Genomic DNA, 19,233 nt, shown 5'->3' on the forward strand with positions numbered 1-19,233 from the left:
TTTAAACAAGAAAACCAACTACAACAGCAACATAAGAATGAGGCAACTATGGGAGAAAGAAGGAGAAATGCATACTAAAATATCCCTTAATTTGCTAAGGAAAAGCCTGGACTTCAAACAAACAAGCTTTTACTCCCAGAGGACAGGCTTGTGATCAAGGTTTGGCACCTGTTCAGTTCCTCCTCCATGGCAAGAGGCCTTGCTGCCCTCTGCATTGATGCTATCAACACAGCTTTGGCTGCCTGGAAGCTACATTCAAAAGGCTGTCGTCCAGAACAGTCTTGAACTTTGTTTTCCATCATGAAGCACATCTTGCAAATGTATATTTTTATTTTCCCTGCCTGATCTCATTTAGAGAAGCTACACAGTTAAAGAGGCAAGCTTAAAGCAGGAAGAGGTGGCTGAGGGAGAGAGTTTCTGCGGCACAAGTCCTTTTGTAATAAAAGAACTCAAGACGGGGCAGTAAGTGTGGAAGAATTCATGCTTACTTAATCACAGAACCCAGAAGATTAGGTAAGCGATAAATCTGCTGTCTTCTCAGAGGATTCCAAAGACCTCTGTCAACAAGGAAGCTCGTGTTTTACACCCAAACCAGACACTGTCTCTTTAGTCACCCTACAACAAGGGCTGCTGAAAGCTGACATTAGTAAGTTATTTTCCTTCTCCCAAAATTACAGTATGTCTCAGTAGAGATCAGCAATTTCTTGTTGCACTCCCCCAGTTGGTGAGAACTCTTGGGAGCATGATTTCTGATATTTTGAAATTTAAGATTTCTGCATTTTTATGGCCATGTAGCATCTCTATTAGATTGCTGAGGAGTTGCCTCTTAAGCTTAATTAGTCATTTTTTTAAGATTTCAATTTCAAAACAAGTTGGAAAGATTTTCTTAAAATCTCACAAACCTTCAGAATCCTATTTAGCATGTTTTGAGATTTTCAGTAGTTTTGCGACTTTTTGCTGGGATTTAAGAACCACTTCATCTGTGTTTATAGTGTTTAGTGTTCCTTGCTCTGGCAAAATAAAGGGGGTGATAAGCTGCCAAGTTGCTAGTTTGGTTTGGTTTAGATTTTAACTTTACATTACATTAAAAAAAAAAAAAATCCAAGTATTATTTTGTTCATCTTCATTTGTGGAAGGGCACTCCTGTTCAAAGGGTCCTGTGTTACAGATCTTGATTCAAGAAATACAGTAACATGTTCTTCCTTTTCATCCTTTCTAGTTAAGAAAGGAAGTATGTATAATTTGAATTGGAACAGTAACATTAATTTCAGTAAGGTCCTAACATTTAAGACTTTACCCTGATTCCAGGGAAGCTAGAATCCTGTTCAGTATTTCTGCCCATCATACCACTATAAGGACACATATGTGGGATTTGCTTTAGCATGGCTTCTACAGTTTCAATCGATGCTGTGGAAAAAAATGCAATAAGGAAAATAAAGAGTACACTGACCACCACTTAAAGTTAGAGATTTTTCAATTTATTTCTGCCAAGTGGGACTAGAACTGTGACCTCTGTAGCTCGCTCCAACCCCTCAGCAATTCTGAGAGCATTATAAAATACTGCTATCCTACAAAATAGAAATCATATCCTTTTCAGAACTCTTTTGAGAGTAATAGTGTATCTTAAAACAAAGCAAAAATCCTTAAAACTGGTTGCTACCTTGAGTAAGCAAAGTTACTGTAGTATTAGTATTCCCAGTGATAAGTTTAGGGAACACTACAGATCGCATTTAACAACTGGCAGTTTTCAAGAGCGCCACCACGTGCTTCCCAGTCCAGCAGGGCACTTCATGGCAAGCAAGCAAGCAAGCCAGAAACTGGGACCAGTTCAGTAACAAAAAATAAGCACAAAAGGAATGATCGACAACTCAACTACTTGAAGCCGATTCATTTCCACAGTAGCTGGGTGTATACTTCCTGTTCTCTACACTGGTTAGACTTTCAGTTCAGAGAACATATAAGAGATGGAGAACCTACATCCAATATTGTGGCTCCCTCCAATTCTTGTGTTATGTAAAAACTAGTGCGAGAGCATGTTCAGCCTAGTTAGCCAAGAATTTAACCATTTCTGTAATTAACTCTGGTGTCTGACATCATCATCCCCTCCAGGTTCTCTTAAAATTTTAATAGCCTGGTTTATGAATATTCATTTGCCAGCATTACACTTCCAGGGATTTATGAAAACCCAAAGGCATGTCAGTTCCTAAATAGGTTCCATTATTCCTGCTGCTTCTTTAGCATATTTATTACAAGCCAATTTTATGCTGTCAGAAAGTGCATCAAGCCTGCAGTTGGTCCAGCCATCTAAGTCATTTCATAGAGATTAATAGATACAGCAGACATGTGAGTGCTACTGCTAAGGATGCCTATTAATTCCTCCACTGGACATAATGTTTCTTCACAGGCCTCATCAGTTCTAGGCTATAAAACCTGTTTCTCCCTTATCTCCTCTTGTTTTGCTCCTCCTACATGTCACTGCAGTTACAAGCCAAGCACGGGACAACCAGCCCTTCAAAGCCTGCTTCTGTGTGACAGAATAGTCACCCAGACCAGGAGGGGTTTATGAGATGTGTACAGACAACTATTTCACGCAGTCAGCTTGCTTCAGCAAGTGCTATGAGCTGGGTGAAACTGGCACGCTGCAAAAGCTATATAAAGTTTGCGACACATTACTCCATTACCAAGAGGCATAAACAGTTCTGTACCACAAAATATAATTTGTTTGACAGTTGTTCATTTCTTTTCAGACTCTGACACTGCTGCAGTTTTAAACCACTGTTTGGACATTACTGTATTTCACAGACCTAACCATGTCCAGATGTAAAGCATCCCCAGTTCTGAAAGGAGAGCTCAAGAAAAGTTCATAGTGGAAGTAGATCGAAAACTCTTATGAACGTGAATCAGGCAATGAAAGTTTAGAGCACAATTTGAAAGACGTGAAATTTAAGGCTATAGTAGATGCATTTTTAATTATTTAGAAGCTTCCTCCCAATATCCACGCAAACTGGAAAGCCACATAGTATTTGTCATTTCTCTTACCTGTACCTTGGCTGTGCTTCTACTTTGTCAGCAGAAAGGCAGCTCAAGAAAGCTCAGAACTACTTCTGTCACTTCCTAACAAAATGAATTCAAACAGATCTTTCTGAAGGCACCGTAAAACCTTACCTTAGAATAACTGATTCAATTATGTGATTTTCCCCTCACTACCACCACTTCAGAACAAACATGGTAAGAGGTTTGAGCTGTCATAAATGAGCATTCAAAACAGAAACACTGCTCCAAATATTTACAAAGGAATAGAAAGCTCTCAATTTGGAAGAGTCATTTTCAACAGTGCCATTTAGCAAACACAATATTTAAAGGTGTCTCCAAATGAAACCTGTAGACTACTCAAAGTTAGCAGGAGAAAAGGGGGAGACAAATGCAGATAAAGAATAACTTAGGTAATAAAAAAAGATTATCATCCCTGAAGGGAAAGGCAGGGGAAGTTAGAGACCAGCAACTTGGTCAGTAATGAAGAAAGGTCAGAAGTCCTGAAGGATGTAATCATGATCCTCTTTTAAAAAGGGAAAGGATAAAATTGTGACTGCCACAATGGCTTATTGGCCAGTCCAGAAAGTTTGAAGTACCATAAATAAAATGTCTTTACAGAACATCATCACCTGCAATTTTTCATGTGATGCTTCCTCTAAGTCCCAGCCCACAGCTTTGACAAGAGACTGGCGCTTGGGAATAGAATCGTAAATTCTTACCAAAACCTGACGAAAAGCTTTGCACTCCAGGCAGTCCTGGACACTGATCAGGGTACAGCAAGCACAGCATCACTGTGGCTGAATTACAGTGTTTCTGGTTTGCTTTTGTAGAGGAACCAGGTTATTTGGCCTTGTTTTTTCTTTCACAGCCTTCTTTGGGGAGGGAATAATTTATGCTATGTCTTCAGAACACAAAGACCTATTGTCAAAGTCACAAGCTGCCTGTTTGCCCTAACAGGGATAGATCCTTTGTGGTGCAGGGGGGAGGGATCTCTTTTAGGAGCAAAATGGAGGTTTTGTTGTTGTTATATTGAAAAACAACAGAAAGTTGCAGTAATTTGTGTCAAGAAGCCTTGAGCTAAAAGCTTGATGTTTTGTTTTGCTAACAGCTCCAAAAGGAAGAGAAAAAGGCCCAAACCAAGTCTGCCCTGCAAAACTCTAAACACACATCCCCCTACAACACATGTACTTGTTTTTTTAGAGGCTTGCAAGCTAAGTCTCCAGCCTGCAACCACACCAAGTTTGGTTACTTGTCAGCCCTTAAAGCTAAACATATACAACACTTGGCAGGTGGTTGTAGGAAGGACTTTTAGTGTTAAGGAAAAACATGATAGGCTGGGTAAACTTGAATGTCCAATTCTTTTTTTGTATCCGATACTCTCATAGGATATACAGCCATGTTGCCCAGGGTCAGGGTCCTGAACCATGTAAGTATTTCCAAACCTTTAGAACTTGTCTGCCTCAATACACCATCCACAGGGAGGACAGCTTGATGGCCATGGGAACAGTACCCAACTACATTGATTTTTACTGTACTCTACTGAACACACTTAACTCACTGTGAACTGACAAAATTACTCCTCTGTGCCAGGAAGATCTACACATCTGCCCAGCAGGAACTGCAGTAAAGCATCCCTTTGCAGTCAGAAGGGCACATCTCAGCTCCATCAGCTTTCATGATTAGGTTTCAGCCCACCAGTCTTGGGATATGGCAAGGTCCATGCTTAAATTTTGCTCCCCTGCTATCAGGGAAATAGTGTTCAACACAAAAATCCAGGTTCATGTAAGCAATGGAGACACCAGAAAACTGCTTGGTAATTCAACTAATTGTCACATGTCACAAGAGAGAAGCAATTCAGAAGTGTTAATCAATCCAGAGTTCATTTCAACTCAAACCACTTGTTAAACTCTGAAGCTGAGCAGCAGGTTGCATTTCACAGCCACTGAGTCAAAGATATGAATGAGCAAAATATCTTGAGATACTGAGTGAGGCATTGTCAGAGTACACGACGTAAATGAAGTCATGTTGAGAACAAGTCATTTATGCCTCCTAGGGTGTAATCCTATGATGCAATATTCAGATTAAATCTTAGACTATTATCCCAGCATATCAGCCCTTCTGTTCCCAGCAGAGAGGTGACCCAAAGATCCTGTTTAAACTAGCTCATTTATCCAATCAAGACAGTAAAAACAAAAGCATGAGAAAGCTCTTCTCTTAAGTGCTTCCCTTGGTTCTCCCTGAAAACAGCTCTAGGTTTTCATCCTAACGCCTGCTCCCTAATCCTTGATCCCTCCCAGCTCCTTCTTTCTCTCCTCTCTGTTTCTCTGCAGCCTCACAGAGGGAGCAAGTGGCTTGCTGTGGAAGGATACTTGAGACACCAGGAAGACAAGCCAGGGCAACTAAGCCTAATAGACCTTGATTTATCTTAAGGGTTTGCTGACAGGAATGTGCGTAGAGTCACTTTTTTTCTCTGACAATTAACTTCCACTGACTTGTGTTGTCATGACATTTCATTGTCTGCATTCAATCTGGCATCATCACAGGCAATTGCAAATCACTCGTAAGTGTCTACTCAATTACTGGCCCTACATTTAAATCAGAAATACTTACCCACTTAATGTTTTAATAGAAACTAGCTACTTCTGTGCTGGCTTCAATCAACCTGTGAAGTTCCTGTGATATCAAATACAAGTCTTTTGAAGCTGCAACTCAAAATTATGCCTTAACTTTGCTTACACCTATTTTACTGAAGTCCAAAGAACCCAGCTCAGGCAGTATAGAAACCTTTGTAATTTTTCTGGGTTTGTCTGGGATACAGCAGCTCTTCCCTGACTCCTCCCAACCCACTAAATCAGCATCCACACTGGCACAGCCATGGTAAGCAAGACTGGGCAACCCACTGAGAAGAAGAAGAAAAAGTTCTCAGAGAACAGAGAGAAAAACAGTTCCCTATCCCTAACATGTTGCCAACTGACACACATGAAAAGAGTGGTTCAGGAGCAAATTGGGAATGGGGGGGGTAACTGGGAGGGATTCCTAAACTGGTATTGTAAAGTGGGTTTGTCACTTCCACTATTCCTGTATGTCAATCCAAACCATCAGCTGCCTGAAGCAGTCAGAAGAACAAATTTGGTATCCCTAACCTTAAACACTTGCAGGAACATGATCCAGTAGGTGTGCTTATGTGTCTAAAACAGCCATCATTCCTGACAGCAGTAGGAAAGAATGCGGCTAGCCTCACCAAACAGTGTTCAAATTGCCTAGGTATTTCCAGAAGAAAGGAGGAGACCCCAGTTTGAAACTCACCATCCTGAAGCCTGAACCCAGTTCAGGTTAACCCTAAACACCAGCCTACAATAGCAAGGCTGCTCTTGACTTCTCTTGTTTAAAGCAGGATAGCTATAAAGAGCACAAAGTCTTATCAACAATATTATGGGGTTTTTTTCTGCAATTAGTAATTGCTATAAATCCTCCTATTTAATGTCTGACACATTATTAGCTCAGCAAGCAAAATGCTGGACTGAATTGTGTTGATCCTATGTTTTCTCCTTTGACTTAACCATTACGAATCCTTATAGCCAGCAAATATACATAATCCAAATAGCCAGAAACATGATTAACACTGGAAAATCTAAGCCTTTATGGCTCTGAATTAGGGCCAGGATGGATCAGTCTTCCAATGCCCACCTAAACAGAATCCTTACACAGAAAGGACTGTGACATGATCTAATGACTGATCAGCAAAGGCTTCCAGCCTTTGGTCAGAAAAGAAATGAAAACCATTTGCATGTATGGAAGCTTTTCTAAAAAACAGCTTCACAACTCTAGTTCCTTTAAGCTGAACACTTAGCATTCTTATCTGACACAATATGGAACAGGTCGCCCAGAGAAACTGTGGATGCCCATCCCTGGCAGTGTTCAAGGCCGGGTTGGATGGGGCTTGGAGCAACCTGGTCTAGTGGAAGGTGCCCCTGCTCAGGGCAGGAAGGGTGGAACTAGATGATCTTTAAGGTCCCTTACAACCCTAACCATTCTATAAGTATGCTACATATAAGCATATGATCATCAAATCTGTTCTTTTGAGCTCTGAGATACCTAAAGACAGCAATTTTTTTTACTGCTGTATCTGTAATACTTGCATATATATAAACTGACAAATGCATTTTGACAATATCAAAATTGTATCTGTTACAATTACATTTCTAGCATAAGTTTAGATATCTATGTGCTGATAAGCAGAATATTTGTATGTAGAGCACTATAACCAGAATGTATTCTGTGCTATTTCATAAAGTATAGTGTTTTTTCTACTAATGTTTTCCAACTGGTAATTTCATAAGAATAAGTAGTAAGAAAACTACAAAAAACTCAATCTGAGAATTTGGTATTTAAATCTGTAATGCAGTCTTTAAAGACTTTAATTCATTTCACAGTTATAAAATGAAGTTTCCCATTCTGAAATACAACCTCCAGTTATCAGTGTAAATATTCCCTGCTTGCAAAGTGAACCCATACTATCAGAATGAAAGGCTGGCTTTTGAGCTATGTTTTCAAAGTTAAGTTGTACAATTCACACAGGTGATTTCACTAAGTGCAACCCAGTCAGTTGGCATATGGGTTTTGTTTGAAACAGTTTTAGTCTAAACTCACTCTAGTTAGGGTTTCTTAAGGCATTCAGTAAGTTTTATATCCCTCAACTTCAGGAATTTACAATGCTCTTTATAATTACTAGTGCTGATCCTTGACTGTTTCTTTCAAAGAAGTTATATGCTATCGATGGCTTAACTACAAGGAGAAATACATCATTCAAGGTTAGCTTTACTCACTGCAAAAAACCTGCTACTTGTCTTCACAATGAAGAGGAACAAATCCAGTGCTGCTGGAACAACAGCTGCCTAAGCTGTTCGGCTCCAGTTGCCTGTGTTAACAAACCAGGCAAGGTTTTTTTATTGGAAACTGAAAGCAGGCAGGTGTTACAATGACTGACACTAAAGCGAGGCCTCAAATCCCAGACCCAACTTCTGGCTACAGGGTCAGCATTATCAACCTCTAATCACCACTGGAGTGCTGCCTGAAATGCTGTTGCCTTGAGGCTCTCACCTTGTTTTCAAGGCCAGTTGGCACTTCATGGGAAATGACATTGAAATACTGTCCATTTTTCATTCTAACATGAATGGTTGGGGCAAGTATTTTCTAAGAGTTACAGAGTTATTCTAGCTGTCTCTGAGTCTTAACGGAGCTTCCTGTCAGCATGGACAAGATTAAAAAGTCACATGCGAAGCACATACAATCTGCATGTTCCCTAGGTTATTTGTGCAACTGTTTTGAAACACTAATCCATACTCCTCCCTCCTTCCACAGCGAGCTAATAGGAGACAGCGCTGTTTTATTTTAAAGAATAGATAGTAATTTTGTCTAAATCTAAGGCTGATATGATGGACCAAGAATGAAATCCTGCAGGTCTTAGCTGACTGCCAAGAATTTTACAGGTATAAGCCACGAGGAGCACATTTGGCAGTCATTAACTGCATAGAAATATTATTAACTTCTCACAGTACTTTGGCAAGCAGTCTCCCTCCCAACTAACACCTGAATGCCGTTCCTTTGTAACAGACGGCTGGTAACAGCATGGCAGCTTTTGGCATCAAAAGGCTGCATTCTGTTGGGAAATTACACACTTACTGTCTAAAGGTCTGATGGAGCCCCAAGTTGTTTTGGAAACTTATCTTGCCTTAGTTAATTTCGATATATGATGCTTAATGTCCAACTTCATCATGATGCTTTTTTGTGTACCTAAGGAGACACATGTCTGGAAATCTGAATTATTTTAATCTGGGTCTGTGAAATCTGAGTTTACAGACTTCTTTCTTTCCTTTTTTTTTTTTTTAACTCTGAGAACTGGCATCATTACATCCAAGAGAGACCATCCCATCAACTAAATCCAAATAAATCAGCAAAGACTTAATGTGTAATTGCTGTACCCTCTCTACTGAAAGACTCCCTTCAACACACCAACATGTGAGAAAGTGACATCAGAAACATTTTTATCACCAGTTACCCAATGCATTCTTATCTGCTTAAAGCAGATTCCAACTAGGACATGTTTTGCTCATTAAAAATCACGACCTTCCAAGGTGTCTGTTAACTCTAAAGTGCCTAGCTGGGAAAGTATAAAAAACAGTGAATTAATAATGCAAGACCAGTGTGCATACAGATTCCTTTGAGCTCACTCTTCCCCTCTATTATGCCAAACTGAGGCTTTTCTGTGGAGAAACAGAAGCCTATGCATTCAGCAAGAAATACACTGTGAACCATGATGCCTCTGCAAAGTGCTTAAGCCTCAGTCACCCTGTTCCTGCAAACTGTCTGCAAAGAAGCTTTTGCCAATTTGTAGTGAAATTGCCATGCATAACAGCCAAGACACTGGGGAGCAAACATGAATACAAACAATGGCAATTTAACTAAATAAACTTGTGCAATTTGCACCTATGATCATTATATTAAGGGCCTCATAGACAAAAGCTGATCTTGTGAACACATTCTAAGCAATGAAAATGACAGTGCTGCATTTAAAAAAACCCACAAATTCTACTTGTTCTTAATATTTTGCATAAACAAATGTACTAAGACTATATAAAGCTTTCAAATCACTTCATCAACATAAATCTAACATATAGATAGAGGCAAATATTTAAATGTGTATCTAAGAAAGTCCACGTGGGAAAGATTACGTATACGGGGGGGGGGTGGTAATTTGATAAAATATTCCTATACCTAAACTGATACAGTAGTTTTTATACAGTAATTCTCCAGACATGTTCTGCCTTCTGGTATTCTCTAGGCTAAAACACAAGTTTATATAACTCAGAATAAAAATTCTGGGTCCATTTGACAGAGAAATACAGGTCTGTAACACAAAGGAAATGGAAGACAGCCTTAAATTGCTAGTTCCTGAAAGGGAAACTCGAAAATACAAAATTCATTTTCTTGGCAATGATACTTTTCTTGTGTTTCTGGAGATTCTATGATTAGAATACACCACCTGGAATAGTCTTGAAGCGAGGAACCTTCTCTTACTGCTCCTTACACTTCCCCTTCTCCTCCCCGTCCCGTGTCTGTCCCCCCCCCCCCCCCAATAGCTGATACTGCTGCAGAAGAGGAAGGTAAAACAGTGCAAGTAACTTCCACCTGTGGTGTCCTGGTAATATTTAAAAATAAGAGAGTGGAAAGTTGAAGGAGGCTTTCTTCAAAACACTCCAAGTCTCAAAATACAGTTATGCAATGCAACAGTATTCATATGTGTTTATAGAACTTCTTCAACACAAAAGAAAACTACCCCTGGAAGATTTGGGGTTTATAGAAGTGTTCTTATGACTGGTTGTACTACTGTGGCTTAGGTTAACCTATTAAAACTGACAAAGGAGACACCTCACACACAAATCAGCTAGTGGCGGGATTTTCCATTCATAGCAGAATGAACTCATCCTCTAACCAAAACCACGAGAATAAAAACACAAAATGCCTTAAGGAAGGCTGAATGAGTGGCATGCACAGGCTGGAATAAACCCACTCACATTTCAACCTCACAAAGCCACAAATGTTCTTACAACTGGCTCGAGTGACTGCGCGCAAGCTCTCCAAATGACGTGCTACTTACTTCAGAATCCTGTAAAAACTCCACTTGTCTGCCTTTACACAGAGGAAGAAAGGAAGAAGTAAGAGATGCAGCAGAAGGGGTCAAAGTCTTCTCAAAATAGTTACTGATAATGCCCAAAGCGCTCCTTAGTCAGGTATTTCACAATTCTTGTTTTAGAAAAGCTTCTCACTTCAGCTAAGATTCCCTTCTGAAAGACCTAATGCTCACCCACTAAGAAAAGAGAAAAGTGACTTCACAAAAGTTACCAAATATCAACATGCAAGGCTGGCAAGTATATGTGCAGTCAAGATGATTCAGATAAGTCAGATAAATTTAGAACAGAGCTTTCCTAAAAGCATGTGTTCACCAAATGCAGTAAATATGCTGGAGCTATATCCAAGTGCTGATTCCAAACACTAGAGCAAAAAAATTTATTAGTGAAAATCTCCTTTTAAGTGTTCGCTGCCATCTGAAGTCCTCAACAGTGTTATTCCTTGATCTGCCTTTAGTATTTCTATCCATCACTGGATTTACCCACATAAAACGCTATAAGGCTCTCCAACCTTGGAAGACTAAGCCAAATGCAGTGTGGCAACTTCACATAGGACCAGCCTTTTATGGTTGGAACAGTAGAGCTTTGATACAGCTAATCTACCATAAATAGCTCTTGAAACTCAGAAGGATCAAATCAGCTGTTGCAGCAGTCCCAGCCTGTAGCAGCTTCAAATCCAATTATACTCTCAACTCTATCTTGCAGCTCTCCTTTCCACTCCCCCCATCTGAAACTTTTTTAGTCCTGCTCCTGCAAGAAGTTAAAAGCTGCAATGACAAATGCAGCAGAATAAAATGCATTTAATGAAAATCTGAAACACAGGCCCAAGTATTCTTACACTTATCCTAAGGAACACAAGTTTTATTCTGTTAAAAAACAACTTAAGAACATGATGCCCATTTAAATAAATAAGTAATTAGCCCTGACTTGTCATGCAAACATAAAATCTGAAATAAGCAAACAGTTCCAAGAACAGCAAGCTCAGCTTTAAAAGGCAGCTGAAACCAAGCAGATAAACTTCATTGAGCACTATCTGTGCCCCAGATTAAGTCAAAAAGCATTGGATTGCTTGCATTTTTTTTCTGTAACTTAAATATACTTGAGAAGTACTAAAACTCACTGTTATAAATCCTTGAATTACAATGTTTCCTTTCAGGTAGTTAGAACCATTTTCCCTTAAAGAATCAGAGAACTGTAATTTAAGAGTTCTTAAGGAGCTGGGAGCTTCCAAAAGATGTGTTTACTAACCTTAGGAGTCAGTGTTAACTCTGAAAATTACCACTAGGACTACTAGAGCACTGTAATTTCTGAGAAATTAGTGCAGTGACACCATTCTGGAATCAAATACAGGTTTGAATCCGATGAAACACAGGTGAGCAGGGTCACTTCTTTATGATTCACCTCACAGCACAAAGAAACAGCGCACAATGCAAGTATGTAAGTATATGCAAATAAAAGATACTTTTTTTAACCATATGTTATTAACATTTCCTCAGTCTTTCCAAAACAAAGAGTTCAATTACTTCAGTGCAGTACAGGAATTCTGGACTTCAAAGGGGAAGAAGTATCTCATGAGCAAAGCCTGGATCTGTAGCGCCCACAAGCACATAAATCCTGAACACTGCCAGGACATCCTCCATTGAGGCATCAGTTATACTTGCAGAAGCCAGGGTAGAAGGGGATTGCTAATTCTGAGTATTCAAACTGCTTTAAGTACCTGAAATACGCCTCCTCTAGAAGGTACCCTAACAAAAGGGGCAAAGTACATAAATCATCATCATCTTCTACGTCATGGAAAATTATCAGCCATATGCCGTTCTATGCCTCTCTGAGCTTGTCTTAAATTTTATCATCTCAGTTAAAGGGCCTGGGTTTTAACTGATTTGTAAAGCAGGTAATGTAACCTGAACACAAAAAGAATCAATCTTGCCTACACAGATGATGACAAAGCAACTTCACTTAAGTGTGGGTGGGTTAAATAAAGTGGTTTGCTATCTCCTCTAAACTGAGCATGAAGATCACAGCTGGGTCACCTTCTGGAAATCTCAGAAAAATCAAAGAACTGGAAAAAGGCACTGAGAGTTTTCCCTTTAGGCCCTAGCAAATGCCCAACAGGAGACAGTGAGCTTTCCATTAGCATGGAGTAAACTGAGCATGTGACAAGCAGACAAAACAGACCAGCAAGATCTGCCTGAGTATGTTTATCACTTTGAACTCAGCTTGTAGAACTTGTCACATTATGCTTCTGCACTGTGGTGAAAAAAAGCTGAACCAACTGCTGACAAAAGTTCAACAGAGCTCTTAAAAATGCAGCAGGCATGCTTGCAACTGGTAAGAGAGGGAGCAGCCGTGAGCATGCTGCCAGAGCAGAACCACTGGTGCTTTATGTCCTATCCATAACCATTTAAAATCCAAGGTCTTTTATTACTCTGGAATTTGAAGGATGCGAGTTATGACATGGAAACACACCCCCTCTCAAGAGGCAGGACTGGGACTGCTTGGTTTTTTTTATAGAAACCACTCTCCCTATCACACAGGGAACTATGTTAAAGATTTCACTTTTGCACCTAACTTGAAAAAAAAAATTAAAATCCTGTGTGTGCTCTTTTTACATCGACTTTTTTGGCTATGAACACACAAAGCAAAATTACCATGGAAATGCACCAATTTCTCCCTCTTACTCCTCAGTACAAAACCTCTGTAAACATAGACGAAGCGAATACATTAGATCACCACCAGCTCTTTACAGCAAGCATATGATTTAGCATATGTCTTCCAGAGACTATTACCTCTTATCAATGAGAGTGAGACATCATGCCACAGGTTCTGTCCCCATAAAGACAGAGTACAAATTAACAGACACACTTTTGATAATTTTCCACGACTTGGAAGATTATGATGATTTATGTACTTTTGTCTTGCATTGCAAGAGAGGGTATATAATTCAGTAAGTAACAGTCAAGAAGCAACACTGTGTAACACACAGTAAAGTGCACACAGCTTGAGAAGTCTGGATTAAGCCTGCATTTATTTAACAATTCAGTTTCCCAGTTTACTAATATCTCTACTTTCCAGCTGGGAAGGGGAAGGAGAGACTTCCCAGAAAAAAAAAAAAAAGAAAAAAAAATCCCAAACCCCCAGACAAACAAATTTAATAAAAAGTGACTTACCAGCATCCATTGTTAGAATCATGACCCCACTTCTGCGTCCCAGGAAGCAGGAAGCCTTACCCATCCAGTGTATGCGAATGACTCAGAAGGACAGCATGGCTTTGTTTCAGCTTATATCTTCTAGCTCATTCACCCCTCCTCCCTCTTGTGGGATAAAAGTGTTGCCTGGATCTGGCCATCCCTATTGGCTCAGCTAGGGAGCCATGCTCATTTAGCATATTCAAGTTTCTGTGAGAGCCCAGAGTGATTTTTTATTTATCATAAAAAACAAACAAACAAAAGAAACCCACCAAAAAAAAAAAACCACCAAAAAAACACCAAAAACCAAAGCCCTAAACAAAAAAAACAACACAAACACTTCTTGTATTTCTAACAGAATGAACTCTTCATTCTTTTACTATCAGATGCATATTACAGTTGGTATTCTTCCCACAGGCCAAGCAACTCCCTATGCTTGATGAGAGGGTGGCAAGTCAGGGAGTACAGTCCCACAGACTTCAGTAATGCCATCTGGCCGCACTGCCTAAAGGAATAAAGCCATGTATTTTGTGTTAAAGCCTATGCCCTCCAACCCATCTTATCTTCAATGCAAACTGTATATACCCTCAAACTGAGGATCCCCCAGTTTGTGAGGGAAGATAAGCTCTCCCATTTTATTCTGAAGTAGGTGAAACAGTAGACACACACATAGACTCTATGGGTTAAACTCTGCTGTGAGGAAGTAGTCATTTTTTCTTAACCTGTAGGGTTCTCTAAATGTAGCAACTGGTATAATCTAGGCTCTGCCTGAAGAATTTAGAAAGTGGTCACAATCTATTTGTGAACCACCACTCCAGTGAGATAATAGCGTTAGAAGAATTCACCACAATGTAAGTGAACAAGATCAAGAGATATCACAACCCTTTGCTAACTTTGATCAAATCACAGGACAGGCTAGAAAGTGCATTTGGAAGGAATGAAGGTGGAGGGGGAAAAGGAGTTTGTTTCTTTCTGTACTGTAAAGTCCTTCAGAACTTGCAGTCAGAACCTGAGAGGCAAACTTCTGTATCTCGCATCGTGAACTGCTGACAGCCTTGGATATCTGTACTTAGGGATTCAGCAAACACAGTGAATGAAACACTAGTGTTTCTTGTCTCCAATAAGTACTACCTTTTCTAAATAAAGCATGAACATATGAGGCTACTGTCTCACCATGTTAGTCACTGCTAGATAACTTTAGGTTCATAACTCTGTGATACAACCACAAGTATATTTTGGAAGTGTTGCTTCTGATTGTTGAAATAAACACAGTACACCATCTCCTTCTTCCCTCTGTTTTTAGAAAAGGTATCAGTTGCTAGTCTTGAACACCAAGGCTTGTAAAGCCACTAACAAAGTTAGAATCTGCAATTCAAAGAAATTAGAAAAAGCAATATAACTGAGTATGCTTCTCAGATTTGTACCTGAGCAACCTTCTCTTGCTTTATATGGCTTCACACCAATAGTTTTGAGTCATTACAGCTTCATGGAAATAAAATATTCCTTAAAATGATAATTTCTGACATTTTCCATAGGACATTGCAACCAAAGCTTTGGAAAGAGGCAAAAGTAATTCAGATCCTAGAAACACTGTCACTGAATGGAAATTAGGAAGAAATTACCCAGGTGGACAGGCTGCTCCTCAAAAGCCTTACTACAGAAAGAAGCATAGTGTCAGAACAGATGTCAGACTGAATGGATTAGTGGTTTCACCCAAAGTTTACAGCTCCCAAATAGTCAGGATGCTGTTTTGTTGACCATAATAAATAGCTATGGACATTTGGCAACAGCCCAGGACATGCGCAGAGATGCCATGTTAAATTTCTGGGAGTGACACTGAGCATAGCTTTCTTTCTTATCAATAATTATTCATCTGAAGAGAGATGCAGCAATAAGGAAAATATTTTTGTTCTCTCTCCATCCCACGTTCTTCACCTGGTAACATCTTTACTAAAAATCCACAATGCCTAAACAATCAAAAAACAAATCCAAGGTTTGAGCATGTGCTCAAGTGGTGCAATCCCAAAGCCTGAAAGGAACTGTATGAACAAAAATAGCAAAAGACCAGTCTCTACCAACAGGGTAGAAGGTGAAGAACTGGTACACTGTTAAGCACAGCTGAGGACCTTGACTCTCTACAAGACACCAGGCTAATCCAGCATTAACACTTCCACCCTCAGGCAAACTGAGCACGGGAAACACTGCCAAAGAACACCAGGCATAACAGGTACTATGTGAAACACATTTTAACAAAAGCATTACTATACGTTGTAGGACAGCAAACCACTTTTGTTAGGATGACACTCCCTGTAAGCTTAACTTCGGCAGTAAGTCTAGTACTAGTGTTCTGTAGCAGTAAAGCACAAAAGTTCAAGCAAACTGTTGTCAAAACAGGGAAAAAAAAAAAACCCAAAAATTTGTGACAGCAAGAGACTGTGAAGTACTGCATGGCATCATTTTTGAAAACACTTCATGCATCAACAATTCAGCTTACAAAGTATTCAGAAAAGTAGTTGCATTGAAAACATAGTAGGGGAGAACAGTCTTATTGACATCTGAGAAAACGAACAAGAAATAAATGGGTTTGCCTTTATCCCCAGAAGGGAGGGGATGAAGTTTCCAGCAAGGTTAGAGGGAACACAGCACAGTTCAACCTGTGATATTAACCTGAAGGACAGCGACAGGGGATTTATAAAAATTGGGCATCCCCAGTGTTTCAGTCCCATCATGGACAGCAGAAATAAGTTTACTGGTTTTGCATGTTTCTTCGTATATATGCAGGGCTGTTAAACTGTCCAGCAAGACAGCACATGAACTTGCACATGAAGCCTCAGCTTTGCTGCCTTAGGTCTACAATACAGGTAGTACATGATAAACGGTATGCTGCTAGCAAAGCCAATACATTGTAAATTAAGGGAAAAAAAAAAAAGCCCAAAATACCTGTTCATAAATTGTGTCTACTGAATGACATTAAAAGAGACTATAAGTGACTCATCTGATCATGTCCTGCACGTTTCCCAGCCTCTGAAGTCAACTGGACAATCTTACCCAGATGCAACTCCAGCAACAAAATAGGAAGCTAGGTCATGACCTCCAGAAATCATCAATTTTCTTCCATCCTTTTACAGTCTGATAGTCCACGTAATACCCTACTGAATCTATACTATAAGCTAGTTATAAGTATAGTTAATACTGCACAGTATTCAAGATGCTGTGGAAAAGCTTAAATACATTCATCTGAAGATTATATCCAAAGATCCTGTGGTTTAGTTGTCAAACATTCTTAAGCCATGCTTTGTCTTGTCTCAGTCATGATAAGCCTGTAAATTACATATTGTTAACAATCTCTGGCTGTTTAAATTGCCTACTAAAATAATCACTATGGATTTTAGTTGTTGATTTATGGGTGTTTTTTTAAATACAGCGAGAATACCCATTCACATGATCTAACAGCATCGTCTTTGGAAGGTTACAATCAGTTTACAATGGTACATACTAAGAAGCAAGTTCAGCAAGAAATTCTCTGGAGGCTTGACTTACATGAGTCTTCGTTGGAAGAAGTTATTTAAGTACATATTACCCTTAAAAACCTAAATTCAAGGACCGTTCTCAGTACATGCTTTAGTCTTGCAAGAACAGGCTACTTCCACTCACCTTCATTAAACTTATTCACCACACAGAAAGCATACAGGTAATAACTGTGATCTGAATAGGCTTGCTCCAAACATTCTTGGAGTATACCTTATACAACTGCTTTAATTCAGAATTGTTAATATTCGGTCCATTTTTTTCCATGGAATCCAAACCCAAATCTTCAGGAATTAAGGTTAGGTCTTTCTTTTCAACTGCAAGTCCTTCAACCTTTTCAAGCTCTTGATCACATATAAAAGTAAGCACTGTCCCCAGTCTCTCTTTCTTTTTTTTTTTTTTTTTTAATAAGATGTCAAAACAAGCAGAATAAGCTTTTGTTCAAACTTTTACTCTTTACACTGTGTTCCCCTAGCCTTCATAAGCTACAGCAAGTTGCAACGAAAACAGTCCCCATATAATTTTGGAGCAAAACAACTGAAGTGGTGCCTATCATACCTCCAGAAAGAAACTGCCTAACATCAGTTCTCTTATAACACTGCATTTTCTTACTGCTACATATGTAATAGGAGGCATACACGGATTACCTTTATATGTTTGATACAAACAGCACCAGAAGAAAAAAGAAAAACACCCCATAGTTCTTGGTTCACATCTGCATCCATTCCTCAGCACGGCCTCACCTTAAATCCTAGCCATCCAGGCCTGACCCTCTAGGTAGATCTGCATCACCACAACCAAATCCACAATTGGCTCACAGTTCAAAAGGCAATTCCTCCTACAAGAAATGAACACAAAAGAAGTGTGGGTAAGAACCACAAATGCACAAAGGGGATGACCTGACTGACTACAGAGAATGAAGCAGTTTCAAGTATCTTGCAACCTTGTCCGTTCATATATACAAGATCACCACAAGCAACAGCACTTTTCAAAGCCCAGCTATTCATGCAGTACATATTTATGGGGAAAGAGGTCTTGCAAGTTTGCCAGGAGCCCCAAGCAACTTGACCCTGCGTTTACTAGGCTGAGCCTTTCACAGGAGACATATCCTTGAACTACCAATTTCCCCAGAAATGCCAAGCTTTCCCTTAACCACCTCACAGAAAGTAGTCTCTATTACACGTTTCAGGAAGGTCAAGCAGCATTGAAGGCAACATCTACCAAAAGACTATTACCCTCAAAAACTTTAAACATCAGTGGATGCAATTGGAAGAGCCAGCTCTCTTCCTAGAATCACAGCAATCAGGAGACAGACCTGAGATCTCTCTCAGTGGGGAGCACATACCCTTTTCAAATGAGTTCAGTGTTGTGGGCAACACCTGCCATGTTGCCTGAGTTTTGACCCCCACACCTTGAATCATAAATGCTTTTATTTTTTTCTCTGACAAATATAAAACATCTCTGGCTCTCCCTGTAACACTCATTGCTTTCCCACATGGTGATTTAGTCCATGTGGAGATTCATAGTGATGTAGTATCGAACTGGGATTGTTTCAAACTAACTGAATTATCCCAGCACCACATTGTCCTCAAAGATGCCAAGCCCCTGAACTCCTAAATACTCACAATCATGAACTACTCCAGGCTTGATCGGTTCTACCAATGCAGTTGTTTCTTTCTACAGAGCAGTGACAAGTTCTCCAGTGCAGACCTGAACTCCATGAAACAGTCTTTCCTGTTAAATTGATTATTGTGTCCCTCCTGTAATACAGCTGGTAGCTAAACCAACATTTTTAC

The 19,233-nt window shown here is 39.7% G+C and overlaps 1 protein-coding gene across 22 annotated transcripts in view; it reads right to left on the reverse strand.

Moving 5' to 3' along the window:
- The window catches only part of SVIL (supervillin), a 142,917-nt gene that overhangs the window by 94,778 nt on the left and 28,906 nt on the right, over positions 1-19,233 (reverse strand). For 17 of the 22 annotated variants that reach the window (XM_061350777.1, XM_061350733.1, XM_061350724.1 and 14 more), the window contains exon 1: positions 13,892-13,985. In XM_061350777.1, the coding sequence (XP_061206761.1) occupies positions 13,892-13,955 (64 nt within the window). In that variant the 5' untranslated portion in view covers positions 13,956-13,985. Of the gene's footprint in view, positions 1-10,690; positions 11,258-13,891; positions 13,986-18,180; positions 18,276-19,233 lie in introns of those variants that run through there. The other 5 variants (XM_061350715.1, XM_061350705.1, XM_061350677.1 and 2 more) reach the window with 3 other exon arrangements.

This window comes from Neopsephotus bourkii, unplaced genomic scaffold, assembly GCF_033783945.1.
Source record: "Neopsephotus bourkii isolate Nb327-2 ecotype Australia unplaced genomic scaffold, CSIRO-AGI_Nbou_v1 NB_53, whole genome shotgun sequence".
Classification (NCBI taxonomy): domain Eukaryota; kingdom Metazoa; phylum Chordata; class Aves; order Psittaciformes; family Psittacidae; genus Neopsephotus; species Neopsephotus bourkii.